A 20,651-nucleotide genomic window follows, 5' to 3' on the forward strand; every position below is an offset into this window, starting at 1 on the left:
TGACAGTTTTTGATTTTAATTTAATTATGTAATCAGTGAAATAAAAGAGTATGGACAAATATGTGCTTGTCTAAGGACCAGCTTGCTTGTTTTGACATTCGGCTTTGTCACCGTCATATAGGGCAGGCCAATCAATACATTAAATAACTAGTTTGTGCATAGATTATTGTGTGTACGCATCATACAATCTGTGTTGAGTGAGTGGAACATTGTATCTCTAAAATACTTGTTTTCCTTTCGTACTCACAAAGGTAGTTTCTAAAAACGGTAAAAAGCATCAGACGTGAAATAAAATGTTCCAGATCAAAATTTATTGCCTTACCAGCATAAAGCACTGAACAACAGCATACATATCTACTGCATTGAAAGTTCGTTTACCAACACGTTTAATGATGACAAAACAATGAAGGAATTTCCTACGGCATCTGTAAAGTATCTTTTATGCTTGTGTATAGGCGTCTCACAAATGAGACCTCTCGTCCGTTATTGTATTCATTGTACACTACAGCTTCATATACTCACAAATGATGTTTTCAACGTAGGTCCAAAATCAAGCAACAAACGTCACTGCATCAGTGAGTTTTGACCTGATTTCTGCACATAACTCAGTGAGACGTCTCCTAAATTATGAATTAAAAACTCATGACAAAGACACTAGCCGTTCTAATTGTGTTCAGACCGACGCTACATTACGGCAGCGAGTGGAATAATTTATCATAGCAAACCACAAAGTAGTGCAGCGACATCCTTACGAACACGTTTGTTTATATTTTCTACGCAAGGCTCTTGTAAATATTTCTGGCAGTAAGTTAGAATATGATGCTTTTTCTCCACATCAAATTCTAATACAACTGTGCTTAATCCTCTCAAGATTTAAGTAAAAAAAAAAGATATGACTGTCGTGACGGTCTGAGAGTGTATTATATACCTCCAAAAAAAAGCTCAGGGTCAATCGAGATAGCCTTGTTTACTGCAAGTCATCCAGTAGGGGGAAGCCTCGGCCCTCACGTGTGTTACCATGACGATGCATTTGGGATAGCATGCCATCCATACAACACTTGGATAAGACAACTCAGGATGCGATATTTTGCTCATGCTGCAGCTATGAGCATTATATAGCGACTTTAAATCATAATCATAAATGGAAAAAAAATGGGCACTGCATTGAAGATGCTTTTAGGTCAAGTCTACTTCAGGTACATTGCAATAAAAATGAACAATCCCAGTGAAAGGTCGAAGAAAAAGAATGTGTGCAATTCTTTTGTCGTATTCGTATGAGGCGCTGCATGTGTGCACCCATGCACCCTTGGAACATGACGGTTAATATTTGACATTTGTGTTTTGGTGTCATTCTGATTTCCTTGAATCTGCTGTGTCAGGAGAAGAAGAAATTTGCCATAAAGGTCATCTAAGACCTCCCGCTGCATGATGAGATGCAGCTGCTGCATACCCGGCCGGGTGTGGCGTGGTCGGCGGCACCATTCCCAAAAATGATTTGTGCATGTGCGTGTCAATGAGGCAATGATGAAGTTGTTAACATTTGCCCCTTTCCTCCGCCCCAAGGCGAAACAGTGCCCGACTCCCTCCAGCCAACACTGATTGCGTGCATCTTCAAATGACAACACAGCAGAACCTGTGTGTGGAAACGCTCTGGCTGCTCTTATGCAACTTGTGACACAAACAAAACTTATTTTTAATCAAAACAAAACGTTCTTTTGCGGACATAAAGCTCTGCAATAAGGACACATGGTGATGGCTCATGAACGGAGGGAAGAAGAGTGAGTGCAGTCTTCTCACTGAAGAGAAGATGCTTCGCATGGCATCTTAACATATAGGGAACAGTGAGCCCCCAGCACTGTGTCACGGCACATTTGTGTGCCATCATGAAAGGTCATCAGGAGCGTTGTTGTCAATGAATTGCTCTACTTGTCGAATGAATCGTTTATTTCTTTGATACAAATTGTATCGTTGTTCATCCATCCGTGCCGGCGACATTACAGTGACGGGCAGAACAATTCAATGCTGTTCCAATAGTTTGGAAGACGCTAGCTAATACACACGTAGCCACTTTTGGTCACTTTTTAAGTTTGTAAGCGACACAAAGACTAAGAGAAATTTTCCTCAGGGATGTCTTCCCGCTCTGATAGAGGCGCTCGGGTATTCCCTTGAGAATCTCCCTGGATGGCAAAAATGTGCTTGTCTTCGTGTGCGCGGCGCTGATGCGGTCTGACAGCAGAGTGCACAATGCGCTCCTCCGCCACGGCAACCATGTGCCAAAGCTCCTCGCGCACGGTCGCACGCATACATTGTATTCGATTTCCACAAACGCGTACGAGGAGCTCGCGACGAGTGTACGCAATCTCTCGAGCGGTCGGTTCCGCTGGGACCAGCCAGCGGTCCAGGACGACATCCAACGACTTGGACCCTGAATCCAAAAGGTTGGGGAAGGTTGGGTCTTAAAAAAAGGGGGTTGCTTCAGTATAAAAATAGAGGAATTCTCAGAGGCTGATGACATGTCTTTGGCACTTAGGAGAACACAGCGTCATACAAAGAGCTCAACGCTGAGTGAAAAGGCCCAACTTGAAAGCTCTCCAACTCGAAGATTAACATAATCTGCCTTCATCCATAAATGAGTCTGGCCAGTCCGGGGTGGATTTGAGCCTGAACCGGCCCGTATTCCACCGTCTCTCCGTCCACCGTGATCACACCCTGCCTCGAGATGGGCTCCAGCCGCAGCGCTCGCACCTTCTCGTAGACCAGGTGAGGGCAGCCGCAAGCTAAATGAGCACCTTTCTCCATGGCGAGGAAGAGGCGCAGGAGGGCGGGTCGAGAGATTCCGCCGGTCACGTAAAAGAGGTGGATGATTCCGTCATCCGCCGCGGCGCCGGGGACGGCCCACAAGTCCTCGGCCAGGTGAGACTGGTAAATTGCCAGCACCAAGACAAAGTCCTCCGTCTTGACAACGGTCCAGCTCTCCGGGACCGGCTGGTCCAGTCCCGGTAACAGAGAATCCGGCGGCGCTCGGGTTTTGCCGTCATTGGGAGTTTTGAGTCTTTTGGCGTGAACGGAGGAGCTGCTGACGGTGTTTTGGGTGGAGTTCGTGTTGTTGCGATGGCGGTGCGGTTTGTGTGTCGGGGAGGAGTTTGGAATGAGCTGGCAGGGGAGGGAGGAGCACAGCGAGGGTCGCTGAGGCGCGGGAGAAAGGCTCGGCTTCTCCTTCACGGGCAGGTACGCCAATCTGCCCTGATACACTCGCAGAGTGGCCAGGCGCACCAGGGTGCCCATCAGGAAGCGGATGGCGCCCACGTGACGGTACTTCTCGCTCTCGATGTCCACGTCGGCCACAAAGCCCCAGGCCAGGGACAGGAAGGAGAAGATACGCTGTTTGGAGGCCAAGTGAATCGACACCAAGTCCAAAGAACCCACGAGACCCTTGCACAGCATGAAGCCGCAACTCAAAAGGAGTTCTTCATTCCACGCAGGGGGTGACCTGACGGACACGAGGGCAAAGTTAGAAAGGGGAAAAAAAAAAAAAAAAAGAAAGAAAATAAATGAGCCAACTTGTACCATTCGGTTTGGAATTCTTAAAGAATGTGCGTTTTAGCTTATCAAATGTCAGCCATGTTATCTCTTTTGTTTGGAAGGGAACATGACATTTTTATCACTATGTAAATAATGTGCAGCTTTGCTAAGTGTGGAAAAACGACGGTCGGGGTCAAAAAATTAAAATAAAAACACATTTTTGGCCCGCGCTATCAAAGTAGAAGCTTTTCGCGGAATGAGTCCACCGCCCACAAAGAGGGCTGTGACCATCGCGAACGCTGAAAAATGAATTTGTTTTATAATTCCCACAAATGAATGGACCGGGAGAGGGAGTCAGCTGGTCCGACTGCGCGGCTGACCCCCAAGACTACAATTGCGCTCTGCCTTCTTGGCCGGATCACCCTTGAAAGAGACATCTCGTGCTCAACCACACCCCTTGCCAATGAACAAACTCAAAGCTGCTCAGCTTTAAACTAAACTAAAAATGTCATGTATCCATCCATTCATCCATTTTCCAAAGCGATTAGCCTGACGAGGGTCACGGACGTGCTGGAGGCCATCCAAGTCAACTTCCAGTGGCATGTAATCAACCTACTAGGCAAACATAATAATTCTGACCATGACTATCACATGACTCTGATGCTTATTTTCCCAGTAAGACAAAGTATAATGTTGCACTTGCCTTGAAAAAAAAATTTCTCATAATTTTGTACTCACTGTACCGAAAGTGAACCAAATTGTGAATTTAATATCAAGATACATACTGAACCATCATTTTATTTTTGGGGTGCTACCTTTTGACTGCCCCTCCCCCCTTTTTTTAAAGGCTGAGCAAGCTTTTTTTTTTTGTGGCTCTTTTGCACGATTCGCCCCATGCATTTAAATGGCTTCTTAATGAACTGACTCACTGAGAGTAGTGATGGACAGAGGCAGCCAGGGCGTTGCCAGAGCCACCTGGGAGAATCCCCAGAGGGGTCTGGATGGCCTCTTGCCAGTCGTCACGCTCCATCAGACCATTTATCACCTGGTTGAACAGAGATGCAATCAGACGGGCGCTTAAGACAAATAATAGCCGTAGAACACAAACATGTGCGCGTCTAGTGACGAGCACCTCAAAGAGCAGCCCGTCTCCGGACATGATAACCAGAGCGTCCCATTGTGACAGGTCTGCCTTCTTCACCAACTCCCGTGCGTGGTTCTGGTGCTCTGATAACACACAAACAGTGGATGATACATGAGGGAGGGAAAAGAAGAGAACACAACATCCATTTCTCCGAGGCGCAGGAAAACAAAAAAAAAAAATGAGGGCAAGGGCAAAGCGAGACACGCTTACAACATGGCCAGAGGAGATTAAGTGTTCATTTTGCACTTATGAGGCCAGACATGTGACATTCGGCTGCCCGGTGGCTCCTCTGGCGCTCCAAGGCAGCTTAACTGCACTGCAAACATCTGTGACCAACTAATGCAATACACAAAAGGTAAAGAACAGAACGATTTGTTTCTTCTTTGCGGCGGTGTAGTGTATGCGTGGAAATGGGAGGCGTGTGCAAGGCAAAAAAGGGAAAATCCGACAAGAAAGGAGACTGCTCAATTAGCACGAATCGATGCACTGAAGGTATGTTTCAGCTGCAACATTGATCGGGGAATTATTGACACACACACACACACACACACACACACACACAGACACACACACACGCTCTTCTGTGGCTCTCGTATGTGTGCGCAATATGTCAGGATGCGGCAATTGGGGTGTTTTGTGCTGTGCTGACAGATAAGGCGGCAGAAGGAGTCAACTGCGCTCAGCAGCCAACTCAGCATTTGGAGCCTGCCAGGTCTCGAGCTGATGCATTACTTCCCAGCCAACTTCCCTATTCGGGAGTGATTGACTATCACGCTAACCTCGACCCAGGGGGAGGGGATGCTCAGTTCTTATAGAAACCAGTCAGAAGCGTGACTGCGTCCCTTTTTGCAAGGGGGGTGTGGGGGGGGGGGGGTTCATTAGAGTAGTTTTACTTCAAATGCACCACTTGACGAGATGAAAAGAAGGCAGGGTGCACTGGATGCTTCATAAAGTATGTAAAAGGTGTACTTGCAGAATCAGGAGGCTGCTTCATTGATTCTTGTCCTTCCTCAAGCAAAGGCTCCATGATAGTCTTTCAAGGGGAAGTCAAGCCCAAAACACATCTTGTGTGTGTGTCTAGCAGAAGGAATTGGGTTCTGATGCCATTTTTCTTTATTCTATCCAAAAAGTCTATAACATGCACAAGAAATTCATCTTGTTGACACTGAGGCTATTCCAAATTAAGTGTGTAAGTGGGAGATTGGATGGCCCAGTTGTCAGTACAATGGTCCCATGCTGAGATGAAAAATGTAACACCCCCCACTTCATCAACCCTGAGATGCTCGCTTCTTTGGCTTTATGTACTACGTCTTGATTTTAAAAAGGTTGAAAAATAGAACTTTTTACATCCACCCATTTTCGATGGCGCTCCTCCTCATGGTCATAATTGGGTTTGAGATGCTGTGACTGATAAAGGGGTGAAAGGTATCTCATCAATGTCTGCGCTGAGATTATGCATCGGAAAGTAGAACTCAACCGGGTGACTTCCCATGGATTGAAACACTGGTCACAAATCAAAGTTTAAAGGAAAGGAAAAAAAAAAGGTTTGTTGTTAGTGTGTGTGTGTGTGTGTGTGCGCGCGCGCATGCGCGCGCGCGCCTCCCCGACCTGTGATGACAAGCGTGTAGGGAATGGCAGCTTCGGTGAGCATGCCCTGCAGGTGGCCGGTGAAAAGCTGCAGAGCCTGGCCGCGTCCACTCAGAGGGTTCACCAGGATCATGACTCTGCACGGCCGCCGCACCTCCGAGTTTGTGACGCCTGATAGTCAAATGGAGAAATGCTTCATGAATGGGATCGCAGCGCATACTCGCTTCACAAAATATGCAATCATTTCAAACTGGGTATCATCTTGAAATCTATTTCCCACAATGCACTTGTGCTGCAGGGAATGGCTGCCCGTGACCCCGCGTTGGCCATGCGGTACAGAGGTGCGATTCCAGCAGGAGCAGCGAGGAGAGAGTGGAAAAACAAACACGCACATGCCCGAACTGTGCCTCCATTCAGCCACACACGGTCAGCATTGTTTTTATTTGTATCAAAGCACAATGTGGCTTTCATATACAAAAAGGCCCTTCGCACTTCCAGAATATCAGATACAAGGCTGGAAAATGACAGCTTGTGATCAGCACAACCTTAATCCATCCATCAATGTTGTACACCACGTATGCTCTTAATTATATCGAGCGACATGTTTTCTCAACTATGTCCTCAATTTGGAAGCCGGAGTGTCAATCAAAGAAAACGACGCAAGCTCGGCCAGAACGTGCAACATCTACACAGGAAGGAAGGAAGGAGCCCAGTTTTGAACCGATGACCTCATAGACTCCACCGTGCCGCCGAGCTAGAATATAATTGAACTTCCAATATTTAATTTAAATAATGAATGGATGGCAGCTGGACAGAAATAGAAACACTTCTCGCCGATCAGTGCAGATTTATAAGGCTTTGACGAAGTCGTGGTTCACAGTTGTATCTGGAGAAGCAATTTTGGGGGATTTGGACAATGCAAACACTCGGTGGGCTTCCGCACTACTGTCATGTGTGAAAATAAGCAAAATTCCATCACCGGGCTGGAGGGCAGAATATGTTGGCAGTGCGTGTCGCAGAGAAGACCACGACGCCTCGCAGGGGTTTGAGAGATACTGGCTGAGGTCAGAGGTCTTCTCGTGACGCAAGTCACCATAGAAGCCACAGTGGGGTCATCAGAGCTGGCGCGCACACACACACACACACACACACACACACACACACACACAAACACGCAAGCCCTCCTGTGAGGCATTTGCATGTTCTTGCTTTGCTTGCATAAAATCTTCCAGTGGCTGGCAACCGGTCCAAGGCATGCCCACCCCGTCGCTCAGTGTTACCTGGGTTGCGGTAGACTGAGCCCGCCTCAATGAGAACAAGCAGGATAGAGAATAAATAGATTTTTTTTTTTTTTTTTTTAAACCATGATACAGTGGAAAGAAACTGCTGGATATTTGTACTCAGCAGTCCTTTACAATATTGGGCTGTAGTATATTTTGTTCCCAAATGGAGACAACAACATCTAAAAAGAGTTGTTGTTAAATTTCACGAGCAGAAGCAATACAAACCTTGCACGGTGCACTTCCCTTGCTCTTTTAATCCAGCCTTCCCAACTGCAGCGAGCTCAAATGTAATTAACTTTAGGATAAATAGTCTACAAGAGATATGAGGGATTAAGGATTCACACTGACTTTCATACACCCTCTGCAAGAACGGCAACATTTCTTACCACAACAGTGATCTGCTCCGTCAGTTGCTTTGACGGGCTGCTTTGGGTTTGGAATGCTATCAAAGATTAGAAATTAAAGATGTGTGAGCGGAAAACACGAGAAAAGACAACCATTCTGCATCTCCAAAGTGGATCGATGATTGGTCATTTTCAAGACTCCACAAGCTCAGATGCAGCGTTATGATGAGGTCAATATAGGAAGACACAGACCGAGTGCCACAGTTACCGCTCAGGTTACCGTCTTCCCTTCTGCCTGCCAAAATTCCTGCTGACTGCAGACCGCAGGGAGGCGATATGCACACAGCATCTTATTTATATGTCACCGACATTCCACATGGGTTGCTTCCACAACCAGCTGCTTGTTCCACTGCACTGTTTGGGTTCTTGCAATTTTCAATGGTCGACGCTACACTCACCAGACACTTTATTATTTACATAATCTGCCGAGATCAAACATAAGAGCTTCCGGTGCTGCCAGGCATGCCCAGTTATCGTTTCATAGTTGCACACCGACGAATATGTACTGGATCACTAGGTCTCACATGCTGCTTCTTCCCATTTGAGTGATGGAGTAATTAGCTGAATAAACAGCTCCCATATGGTTGATATATGTTAATTACCACCTCATTGTGATCCAGGATGACAGGATAATGAGATTGGGGGGGAGGTGGAGGAGGACGAGACCTCGTTAGACAATTTCAGATGCAGCAATCAGGCCGTGTTTTCATTTTCCGCACATCAACAATAAACCCTCGGTGGGAATTGACTGCACAGATGAATGGCGTGTGAGCGGCAGCGACGCTCTTGTTGACGGCGCAGCAGTTTGAAATGTAAATCGACCGGGCGGAGTCAAATAATGGGACAGTCAGCCTTTTGGAAAAATGGAAGAAAACAGAGTTGGTCCTCTGTTTCAACCTCGAAGCTAGCTCCAAGATTTTGGAGTGCGTATTTCTAAAGGGCCAAACTCCCTGCGTGATTCATGCGTCTGACTAGAGTCATAAGAACGCTGGAAATTGTGCATAGATGTGAATGCGAGCGTGAATTGTTGTCTGCCAATATGTCCTGCGTGCGGCTGTCAACCAGTCGGGGGGGGGGGGTTAACACCGTCTCTCGGTCAAAGTCCACTAAAGAGGCTAAGTGATATACAAAAGTGATTCCCAATCAGGGTGCTGTGAGAAATCATCACATGTGCTCCCGAAAATGATCCACTTTCACTTCATTTGTCCGACAATTATTTATTTACTCCCAATAAAATATATTTGCTCATCTATCTGAAGCAGTGACATTGAGTGACAGCTGGGAGAAATAAATTCTGTTCCTGTAGTTGGCAGAACCTATTTATTTAATGTGTATATCCGCTTGTTGTAGTGATTTCCCCCCCTCCAATGTAGACCGTATGCCTTAATCAATCAAGATTGGGAAATAGGTACAATATGGGCGGATGGATGGATGACTAGCGGTAATTAATTTAAAAGGTGTGACGAGGCAAGACTTTGGCCCGTATTACTAATGCAGTCAGCTATTGTGTGCTGTTCTAGAGTGCCTTTTCACACAGGCCGGCTGACTGAATGGATGGAAGGTGGATCACCTTCCAGGCAAGTCCAGCAGGTTATTGGCAGACGGAATGCAAGCATACTGTCTGACAAACTTGTTTTTACGGAGAGGATTGTTCAATAAAGCACTTGTATCTCCAATTTTTGCTCCCAGTCGATGAAAGAAAATCGTTCCGGGTCAATGGCTCATATCTTGAAAAATTCTAAGCATCGTTACTCATATCTCAAGGAATCACTCTCAAAGTTATGACAGAGTATTCTATCAAATTTTTAAAAGTTGGCTTCATGCTCTGAAGTTGTATCGCTCAACATACATTTGTGTTACTAAAAAGCTTTTTATCTGTCTAGAGGAAGAGGAAAAAAAAGGGAGCGACATGACTCGGCATAATTGACAACATGAAACTAATTGCTCTGACCGTAGACAAAAGGTAAGTCTTTGCTCAACATTTTCACACATATGATGGATTGTGTCACGCCAACGCAACTGCTGAAGAAGATTTTTTTTCTCACCATGTCAGAAAAAGACTCTAATAATATCAGGGAAAAAAAAACACAGATTATGATCAAACCTACTGTTGTTGTCATACACAATATAGTTTTTTTTTCTTGAAAACACGCCAACGTCATACAATAAAATAAATACTCTGTAATCGCCCTCCAATTCTGGGATGACCCACATAAACTGCATGAATGTAAACAGTGTGACCTTGCTCACCGTCTTTCCGGGGTGCCTGCTGCACAGAAGCATCCCTGATGGCACAAGCCCACCGTTCAGCCTCCAGAAGGTTAGTCCGGGGGTCTTGGACCAGCGCCACCCGAAAGCACTGCTCCACTCGCTGCCGGGCCACGCCGGCGCTCATCCAGCGCCGTTTGAAGGGGTAAAAATAGGCGGTAAAGTAGGCGCCGACGTCCGCGCTGTCGCTCCCTCTGTACGCCCGGCAGCCGACGCAGTCCGTCAAGTTGAAGACCACCTTGGTCCGGCCGGGGGACGAGGAGATCCTCTGGATGGTCAGGGCGCTCTCCGTCAGGCTCACTGAGTACCGGACCTTGTCGTCGAGCGTGTCCGTAAACTCCCCATAAAGCATGCCCACGAAGCCGTTCCGCTGACGGGGTGGCTCCGCTTCAGGGGCGTCCTTCTCCATCCCGGCCAGGCCACTGTGAGGATGGCGCTTGCTGTACCGACTCTCAAGTGGAGTTCTGCTGTGGGACGCTCCGAGCGCCAGGTCACCATTCCTGGTTCGGAGTCTCTTCCTAGTGGCCAAAAGAGGGAGTGCAGCCACCAAAGCGCCCAAGTACATTTTGCATGCACACGTTTTCTGTTTCGGGCCAATTTTGGCCAGGCCAATCATAGCCTCATAAATGTCGAAATCAAATTTAAACTGTAACATGAACCTTTCTCACGTCAATAGATTGACGATTAATCCTTTAAGTATGTTCAAGAGAAAGGGGAAATCATTTTCCTTTAAATTAACATACACAGACACACGCACACGCGCGCGCACGCGCACAGGAATTTTGCCTAGATCCTAGAAATAAATTATGTCCACGGGGAAAACATCGCATATTATTGAAGGGGTAGTAATATAGCATTGTTTATTGCTCTCGTGTAGTTGTATGCTTGTGTATAAGTTGATAATCAAAGTCAACATTACTGCACATTTTACTAAACAAGATGAACACATTTTAAAGTAACGAGTTTTCAGTACATATAAAACCATTTTCTTAGGGTACAGTAAAAGTACTGTACAGGTATTTCGTAACCACGCATGATAGTCACGCCCATTGGTTGTGACGTAAACCCCAAATAAAACCAGATCGCGCGAGACTTCCTGTCTCTTCTCGCCTCTGTCCTCTTGCGGAGCTGTCGACCAGCGTGGAAGATGAATACAGATATCAAACGGGCCAACGTGCACCAGCTTTTGATGCATCGATGCTCAAACACGAAATTGGTGAACATAGACGGTCCTTCTTGAACTGAGGTTCTTTTTAGATATTTATTTGGATAATCTAGCGACTTTGTAATGGGGCTAGCTCGTTAGCTCCAATGGAACCAGCACGTGGTGCAGTCGCATCATCACGGGTAAGGTCTTATGGTTGACGTTTTATACCGTTTTAAATTGTAATCTGCTCTTTGTATGTGATGAGTTTTGTTATCCCTGTCTGAAAACACCGTGTGGAGAACAATGGTACCTGACCAGCAGTAGACTGTGGCCTGTAGAAGCACGTTGCTGATGTTCCAACCCCCCCCAGTAACTTCTTGTTCTTGTTTCAGGTGCACTTGGTTTCAAATGTCCGAACGAGAGGACTTTGAAAAGGTTTGTACTACACTGTCCCATTACACTGCGTTGTGCTACCGTTTCGGTGATGATAACTTCTGCATAGGAAGTGCCGTCCGATGCGATAACTGACGATTGGCAATATTTGATCTGAGAAATGGCCGCAGACTTTTTTCTTTGGATCAAAGATGGTCGCAAGAGAATGACTGAGATTTTTCTTTTTAGGTGCAGTGAATTGCTGTCGTCAGAACGTGGTTCTCTCGATGGGAAAGAAGATGCATGCGTACTTACCGATGGACTTGGGCAGATTCAAGCAACCCAGCGATGATACAAGTTATCCCTATATAAAATTTCTGCGTAGGGATGAATGACCTGAGCAAAATAAGTGGCACGGAAAACAAAATTGTAGTTTTTTTTTTAATAAACAATGTTGTACAAAAATATATAAAGGCCCCAAAAGTGAGCTTGAATCAGGAAGCTGGAGCCCAGTGTGACTTCTGTCTGTATGACTTTTTCTTCAAGCTTTCAAGGAAGATTTGCTGCTCTTGCAGGTAGTCGTGCTCCTGTGTGTATGAGTAATTCAGTTTAGTGCAAATCCATATAATGAATAAATCATTTGAAAAATAAGCATGCATGTTTTCCTGATATGACCATTCATTGTGTGAGTTGCAATAAAGGTTATAAGCGTTACAATAGTTTGGGAGTATTTTGTGAATCTCTAGTTTGACCTTTTTGAACTACTGAATTTTTTTCCCCATATCTAATTCATTGACATGCACCTGTTTAGCAAAAATATATAGTATAGCATATTTAGATACATGCCGTTCATACTGTAAATGCACACGCATCATTCAATGAATGCTGCTCACCTTTCGCGCATTGTACTTCCATATAGCCAGACTTGCTTGGAGTGCCACAGACTGCGAATTGGGCATTGTCTGAGTGGTTAAAGGTGGTGTCAATTTTGGCTCTGGTATTGCTGAACCTGAGTCTACACATGAACGCAAATCATGGTTATTTGCATAGTGGGTCACTTTGAAATTTGTGCAACTGATTATACATCGACATCACCTGGGAGGATGGAATTGGCTTGTTTCAAAGAACCTCTCGGAGGGTCTAGCTTCGGCTTCTCTGTTGCTTCCTGTGGATTAAACCTTATTCGCTCCTACAATTGAAAGTGCAAGGTTCATTACCTGAGAGTGAGAATCATTTTTTTTTTCGTTGATATTAACCTGATTAAATACCTGAAGAGCACGTTGTTCTAGCTGCCTCAGTCTCTCAATCTGGGAATGAATTGTTCTCAGCCTTGCCTGGTGTTCGGACTCTACACGTTTGGCTTCCTGCAACGCCTGTTCTCCTTCCTCATACTTTTCTGCTGCAAGCTGCACAAAACAGGTCAAGTAGCAGTTGGGGGGGGGAAAAAATATCCACTAAAGTTTGGACAGACATTTTTAGGGTAGATGAGGATAAAAGTGCCTGCGCGAATAGTAGCGACAAAGAGTCAAACTGAGAACGTTCGGAAGGAGTAGAAGAACATATTGATCCCAATCTTAATGGCGATTTGAATTGACCTTGCTGAAGGCCTCAACTTCTTGTGCTCGGATTTTGAGCCTCAGAGCAGTGCTGCTGATCCTCCCTTTTTCTTGCTCCAGTTCTCCTTTCAGTTGTTCCAGAGCCTCTCTCTCCTGTGCCACAGCCGTCTCTTTTAGTTTTAGCTCTCCGCTGCGAAGCTTCAAATCAGCCTGTTCCTGTGACCAAAAAAAAAAAAAAGTTGTATGCATTTGGGACTTGTAACCGAGTGAGTGTATTGAAAAACAGTTTCATCTTACCTGCGCAAGACTCATAATGGAGCCCTCTCTCCTCTCCAGTAACGTGCTGACATCCTGTTCGGCCCTTTCTCGACGCTGCTTTTCCTGGGTATGAAAGATGTTCCACTCCGCGGCCAACTTTCTTCTCTCCTCTGCACACTGCTGTATTACCGACTTCTGCTCCTCCAGTAACGCACTCTATTGTGTCGCGAGAAAGGAAGAGTCACGGGGAATTAGGTTTTCACATTTTTGTCGTGGCTGCGCCTGCTCTCTGCCCTACCTTGGCTCTTTCCAGCTCCTCTCTCTCCATGCTCATCTGCATAGTCAGGGACCGGCGTTCTTCTTCCAAGCTCTTCAGGGACGACTCAACCTTGGCTTGCTCTGTTGTTATCTTCCAACGCTCCTGAAAGATGAATCGTATTTATCGCTTAAATTTTGGCCCACAACCGAAAGAAAAAAAAAAAAAAGCCCATAAATTGTCATTAACCTTCTCAATTTGTCTCTGCTGTTCATTGAGCTGAGTGTCCATCCTGGAGATGATCTCCTTAAGGTAAGCCTTCTCCTCCGCCATCATTTTCTGCTGCTGAGCCAAACGCTCCTGCATGACTGAAAGAAACATTTCGCGATTCCACGGTAGCTCTCGTCCACGAGCGAATCTTGATCGCCGGGAGTGCGAAGCGCATACTTCGAAGCTGCTCATCTCGGTGTCGCGCGCCTTGCTCCAAGCCGTGGGTTGTGTGTTCATGCCTGCTCTCGACCAAAGTGGAGAGATCCCCAAGTCGAAAAGAAAACTGCTCCATCTTCTCGATTACAAGCGTTAGAGACCTGCACAAAAACGCGAGACATTCTTCCATCGAATCAAATCAAAAAGGATTTTACACACTCTGTTGATGTATCATATTCATGTTGACTGGAAACAATCAAAACAAACCCATAAGCACAAACACGTGCTAAATAAATAAATAATGGACCTGGTCTCGGATGTTGCACTTGTTACCGCGTCAATCTCTTCTTCTTTCAGCCTTTTCAGCCGATTGACATGGTCTTCGTGGTCTCTCTTCATCTCTGTGATAGATTTTCTGAAAGTCAACAAAAAGAAAGGGAGGATGCATGAGTGGAATTTGTTACCATCATGCAGAGCAAGCCTTTTATGATCATCCGATTTTCAACATTTGAAGCAAACCCTCAATGGGGACTTGCCAGCGAGCTCTATTGACACAGGTAAGTTTTACCGTTGCAAATCCCGGAGTCTCTCAACATCTCGGTCTTGGTCTTGCTGGAACTGCGCCAGTTTACGCTGGTAGTGAGCCTGCAGGTCCGAACGCTCCTTCTCGGCCGCTTGCGTTAGCGCGGCCAAGCGTTCAATTAGGTCATCGCTCTCCTGCCGCATCCGCGTCTCCCGCTGGATCGCCGATTCCTCAAGAAGCTTAACGCGAGTCCTGCAGGTGGGCGCGTTGGATGGTTTCAGTGCAACTCATCTTTTTGAACACATGGTGGGTGTACAAGCATTTATCTCGGAATGATTACTTGTGTGCGTTTTCCATGAGTTCTATGTCCTGTTGATGCTGCTGCTGGACACTTTCCAGCAACTTCTGGCAGTGGTCTCGCTCCAGCTGCAGAGTCTTAGCCTGGACAAGAACAGGTTGAGGTCTGAGCTTACATCACGAGCGATCATTATCAAGCAAGCAAGCAAGCACATACTTGTCCCTCCAGCTGAATGATACGCGCTTGTAAATCCTCTCCGTCACCGCGGTGCTGCTCATTGAGTTTTTGCAGGGCCCCAGCATCCAAAACACCCCGGAGCCCCAATAACTGAGACTGCATCATCTTTCAGACAGAAGCAGGAATAATGTGAGAACAAAACTATGACATCCATTGCATCAGTCATACCGAATGAAGAGGATTGAAATGGATCTGAAAACCGGACTAAGTAGCACCTCCATACCTGCTGTTGTAGTAACAATTGCTGCAAGCTGTCAGCTGAAAATGGCACCTGCCCACGGGACAAGGAATTAAAATACAGCAAGCTAAATCGAAACAACATTATTCGTCATGAAAACAATACCTGTTTCTGGACAGCGGCTAATGAGTTTGGCATGAGGTTTTGCTGTGGGAGCGCTGAAAAAAAAAAAGCATCCATGGGAGTGACGATATACATTAAGAAAAAGAAATGCTTGGTGGCGGGTGACGACAATGAATCCCGGGTACGGGCATGGGTAAGTTAAGTTGTTCAGAGTCCAACAAAGTCAGCTCAAATATGTGTCATGTTTTATCCATTGTTAAGATGTCAACAATGCAACAAAGGCAAATTTGAATGGGATCAAACCTGCACAAAAAAGATACAGTACCGGTATTTTGAAGCTGATGTCTATTTCGTCATGTGCGGCATGACTGCCCCAATCAATATACAAAGCCAGGACCGAAACTACATCAAGCACCTCACCGATATTTTTATGGAAGAGTCGACAAAAACGTGTCACGGTACCTCAACATAGTACGTGTGGAGCAATGCAGTCATGTAAAAAAAGACAAATGTACAGTACCTTGCTTGGCTCTCTCTTCTCTTTGAAGCGAATGTAGATCAGCAAGGCTCGGTTGTCCATGTGAGGAGCTGAAACAAATTCAACAACGTTGAAAATATATATATATACATGTACAGTATGTATATTACTCAAGTTTGGGAAGCATTCAATCGATTGCGTTTTTACTTACCCAGCATCCTTGGAGGGTGACGATTGGTTCCCAGGGATGTTGTTTCTGCCTCTGCGGGCGTGTGAAGGGGCTTCCTTCCTGAAAACCAGATCATCAAACAGTTCCATATTGAAAAATAAGAGTCAATGTATGACTACTGAGAGATTGTGTCATCTTGTGAACATTACCTAACAAGTGACTCCAGATCCACTTCTTCTCCAAGGCCTAAAGATTGTTCCTGATTTAAAATTTTGGCATCAAACTTTGATCCCGAGAAAGACTTTTTCCTGCTCAGAGCTCCTGCCAACCAGTCATCCTCCTCCTCCTCCTCGTCCTTCTTCTGTCTTTTAATAGCCTCGGGCTTGACTGCGCTGGTGTCAGTCAAAACGGAGGCATTCACTTCTATTTTAGCGGCTGATAAATTCTGCTCACCAGACAGAAAGTGCTTTCTCTCCAATAGGGGAGAAGAAGGAGATTTTGGAGAGTCTGTGGACGTCTTCTTCTCTTTGACGTCATCTTCAAGGTGGCTCTGCTCATCGTTGGCTTTGAGACAGAGCCAGTCCGCTGGGTTGCGAGATCGATTCGCGGTTGGGGCCGTGGGAGGCTTTTTCTCCGGGGTGGAAGCACTGACATCCTCCGTGGGGAATCTTTTTTAATTTTTTTGGGGGTAAGGCAAAAGAGGAATATTGCCGATCAACTTCTCACATATCAAAACGGTTCTCCTCAGTGAAATGAAATAGCCTGAATTCATTCCGGGCACCAAAAAGCGACCACTATTTTTGTGTGTTTTAGTTTTTAACGCTCTTGAATGAATGGCTGAAAGTCCATTGCCACTACACTTTGGTCATGGCTCGTAACTCACAACGTTTATGAGATTGAGCACTGGCAATCAAGGTACAAGTGTACTCGCGGAGTAAATGTCCACCTGATGGACTGCCGACGGGACTGGAGTCCTGAAGAGGTGTCTCCCATTGTGGGCTGATAGGACCCAAATGCGAGGTCATCTTCCAAAAGGGTTTCTGCAAAATGGACATAAAGGTCTGACATTATTTTAAAAGACGACATCCCACTCACTGTGTATGACACAATTAGGCAGAGTGATATCTTAACCTTTCATACTGAAGTTTTTCTCCCGAGACAGGGGCTGGTCCTTCTTAGCACCCGATGGTGGCCATTCCGGACGACGAGAATTACAGTTCTCCAGAATTTCATCGAGTCTGGTGCGAGCTCGCTGTGGTTGCTCACTGATGTTTTGAGATAACACATACAAAAGGATTTAGGTCATTCGTAAATACAAAAAAAAAAAATCAGTATTACATAAGGGGGGGGGGCAAAAATCACTAAAGGAGTATCAGTTGAAAACTATGAAAGAGGACCAATCACTACTATGTTGTATATTATGAGGGAAGACAAAGCCGTCACCTTTCCCTGTTGGACCAAAGCACATTGTCGTTTTTCTTGGGAATTTCACAGTCCAAGCCAAGCTCATCAATCAAATCGTCTTTCTCATCATCAAACGCAAGGTCGTTGAGTTTTTTTGCTCCAGTATCTGATTAAAAAAAAGAAAAAGGAAAAAAAAAACATATAAAAGAGGAGAGGAATTCATCATGTGAGGTTTACATTGAAACATGATAAATATGAGATCGTGTAAACTTTCATGTTTACTTGTTTCCTTTTTTTGGCCCAGAGATGCCGAATGTGAAGGTGCGGATTTTTCAGGTTTGGTTGGCTGTGATTTGGATTTTGATGGCGTCTTGTTTTTATGTGGCGGTAAACCATCCAGCAGGTCAACCAGGTCATCCAAATCATCCTGGTCATCAAGGTCTGCAGAAAAAAAGACCAAGTATGGTTCGGATCTGACCAAAAATGTCAGATGGCCCTTGTGCCCAAATAGAACCCAAGACGAATGGCAGACTCACCAGAGAAGCTGAACTTTTTGTTACGTGCAAAAGATGAGTTGATTTTCTTCCCTTCTATGGCAGTTTCATCGAGGTCATCTGAGTCAGTGAATATAATCGTCAACTATTTTCCAGTAATAATAAGGGTGCGGCGATATTACCTGCTTCGCTTGGTTTTATATCACTGGCTTTATCTGGTTCTGGCAAGAACACTTCATTCTCAGATTGTTTCATTTCGACAGAAGGTGAATTAGTTGTTTTCTTTGATGCGGCATTCATATCATCTGGACCCTGTACAAAGGTGAATTCAAAATAACAGACACAACATGGAGAGTGAAATAAATTTGCACTGGTGCTTATGATGTATCCCCTATTGGCCCTGTTGTATTTAATTGTTATGGTTTTCTTTATTTTTCAAAACATTCCTCGCCAGCTTACCCTGAAATATACCCACTTATTGTATTTCTCGAAAGTAAACAAAAGTAACATTTTCTTAAAGACTTAAATAAATAATACAGTATATAGAAATGAATGAATATAAAGGGCCAGGTTTTGGTTGGGCCACCACAACAGAGATCAATCATGGTGGCCCTGTAAAGGCTCTGGATAGCTGTCAACATACCTCAGTGTTGGCTTTATCCAAATTTAAATCGTCTAGCATACTGAAGATGTTTTCAATGTCAGATGTGCTGAAGAGAAAAAAAGTATTCATAGGTCGTATAATTTCTTATGGATTATAAATAATGAGTCAAACAAACCTATGTTGTAATCCACCACGTCCTGATTTCCTTCTTAGTGGGAATTCTGGTAAATAAATTGTTAAAATATTAAGAACATAGGCCTACTATAGTAATCATAACAAGTTTTTTTTTGTTTGTTTTTTTTTTTGCTGTCACTTACTGTCACTGTCAAATGAACTGTCGAGAAAATCTCCACCACTGAATGGGCCTTCTGAGAATTATGAAAATATCAACTTAAACATCAGGATGGAACTCTTCATTTTGTTACACTCGAGGCTCTAAGTGTGTATTATATTTTGAACGTGAGGGCACGTGTTAGCTCTTTACATACAGTACTGTAATTCTGTATCACAATAACATAAGAAACTTACTTTTAGGAGGCTTCCCTTTTGGCTTGGTGGCCTGAAAATAGCGTCACAAATAAAACAAACGGACAAAGTCAACAATTCAACGACAAAAATCGGTCACGAAGACTGCAGTCAGTCATGATACGAACCATTTTGGTTTGTTTACCATTACAGGAGCGGTTAGCTGGCTACTTTAGCATCGATTTGATGAGGCGTCTCGTTTCCAATGGTGATGACAAATACTCCTGTGCCCACTCGCGCTCCACCATTTATAACGTGACGGTTAATTTAAAGAAGAGTGCAAACGTTCGCACACATATGAAAAGAATCTGAGGGCTTAGTTTTTGCACACGAGCGCCCTTCCATTGCGAGATTTAAACCGGTGTGAAGGAGGAACGTTGCCTGTTGACTTGTCCATTGGCATTGTGGGTAATGTAGTTTCCAGAGAACCCGCGAAGGCACCGAAGCTGTGCTCTCAAAAACCCTTTGCATGAGTGTGCGTGTGTGTGTATCATATACACACACACGCACACTCATATGCGCGATACAGATTTAAAAGATTACAGATTTAAAAGAAGTCAACGTTTTAATCTGTGGTTAATGTCACGCTGAAGCTTCTAAACACCCTCACCACCAGGCGGCCTCAGAATTTACAACATTAATTGAAGGAAACCGGTTCGAGAACTGATCTGAATGATTCATATTTTGCCCGTGTTTAATTCAGTAAGATTTACACTTTATGTTGCACCTTAATCAGCAAAGCGATAACCTAGAAGCAACGTCCAGTCATCAGAAATGTGTGATCATTCCTTAAATATTTTCATTGTGTGTACAATGAGCTTCTTGCTCAATTTCTAACGGGCTAGACTTTTAAACATCCGGTATTTTAGTGTGTAGGTGCATATTTTAGCCAACATGCAGCACAAATTGTATAATTTTGTGATCTAAATATTATTCCGCAAGTAATGAAGACACATTAAAAGCAACAACATAAAAATATCTTGAATTCTTTCAGTGTGATGTCATGCAAGATGTGAGTTCACTTCCAGTTCAGCAATAAATATCATTACAGCAATTAAATCATCTGAATAGATGTGTCATTTCACATGAAAATGATTTAGTTCATGCTCCTTGGATTTTGTGGCTATATTAGACGCCTACACGAAAAGCGCTCTGCTTAACTTTTTTTCTCTCTCCTTGTTGGCCAAAACGGCCAGCAGTAATGTCATCACTTAATCATTCCAAAGAAGTGAGATTTTAATTCAATTTGAGTAATAACATGGATTAATGCTTTATTACACGTCTCAGGATGATCTATAATGGACTCCAAATCAATACTACATTCCTTTACTAATACTTCCTGACATTTGCCCTGTGTTTGTACACCTTCCTTAGTATTTGGTATCACGCATGGAG

General features: G+C 44.6%; 2 protein-coding genes and 1 long non-coding RNA gene across 3 annotated transcripts; 1 reads left to right on the top strand and 2 right to left on the bottom strand.

The window, feature by feature from the left end:
• Positions 1 to 302: 302 nt before the first annotated feature.
• Positions 303 to 11,171, bottom strand: LOC109514836 (sphingosine kinase 1-like). Its single transcript, XM_019868237.1, has 5 exons — positions 10,191 to 11,171; positions 6,275 to 6,424; positions 4,655 to 4,749; positions 4,452 to 4,567; positions 303 to 3,490 (listed from the first exon to the last, which is right to left on the bottom strand). The coding sequence occupies exons 1-5, from the start codon at positions 10,861 to 10,863 to the stop codon at positions 2,620 to 2,622; spliced, it is 1,905 nt and encodes a 634-aa protein (XP_019723796.1). The 5' UTR covers positions 10,864 to 11,171; the 3' UTR covers positions 303 to 2,619.
• Positions 11,172 to 11,291: 120 nt separating this feature from the next.
• LOC109514918 (uncharacterized) lies at positions 11,292 to 12,446 on the top strand. Its single transcript, XR_002168080.1, has 3 exons — positions 11,292 to 11,555; positions 11,748 to 11,790; positions 11,977 to 12,446. It is a non-coding gene; the product is annotated as an uncharacterized LOC109514918 (long non-coding RNA).
• On the bottom strand, positions 12,171 to 19,658 carry fbf1 (Fas binding factor 1). Its single transcript, XM_019868378.1, has 29 exons — positions 19,385 to 19,658; positions 19,260 to 19,290; positions 19,049 to 19,099; positions 18,907 to 18,952; positions 18,771 to 18,837; positions 18,310 to 18,439; positions 18,170 to 18,247; positions 17,916 to 18,074; positions 17,673 to 17,799; positions 17,361 to 17,494; positions 17,176 to 17,269; positions 16,439 to 16,897; positions 16,272 to 16,349; positions 16,103 to 16,170; positions 15,625 to 15,677; positions 15,505 to 15,552; positions 15,261 to 15,386; positions 15,087 to 15,187; positions 14,792 to 14,998; positions 14,531 to 14,638; positions 14,245 to 14,384; positions 14,047 to 14,165; positions 13,840 to 13,962; positions 13,581 to 13,757; positions 13,323 to 13,499; positions 12,996 to 13,133; positions 12,823 to 12,916; positions 12,621 to 12,742; positions 12,171 to 12,314 (listed from the first exon to the last, which is right to left on the bottom strand). The coding sequence occupies exons 1-29, from the start codon at positions 19,385 to 19,387 to the stop codon at positions 12,222 to 12,224; spliced, it is 3,351 nt and encodes a 1,116-aa protein (XP_019723937.1). The 5' UTR covers positions 19,388 to 19,658; the 3' UTR covers positions 12,171 to 12,221.
• Between the last annotated feature and the right edge of the window lie 993 nt (positions 19,659 to 20,651).

Source organism: Hippocampus comes, unplaced genomic scaffold (assembly GCF_001891065.2).
Source record: "Hippocampus comes isolate QL1 unplaced genomic scaffold, H_comes_QL1_v1.1 scaffold314, whole genome shotgun sequence".
NCBI lineage: Eukaryota > Metazoa > Chordata > Actinopteri > Syngnathiformes > Syngnathidae > Hippocampus > Hippocampus comes.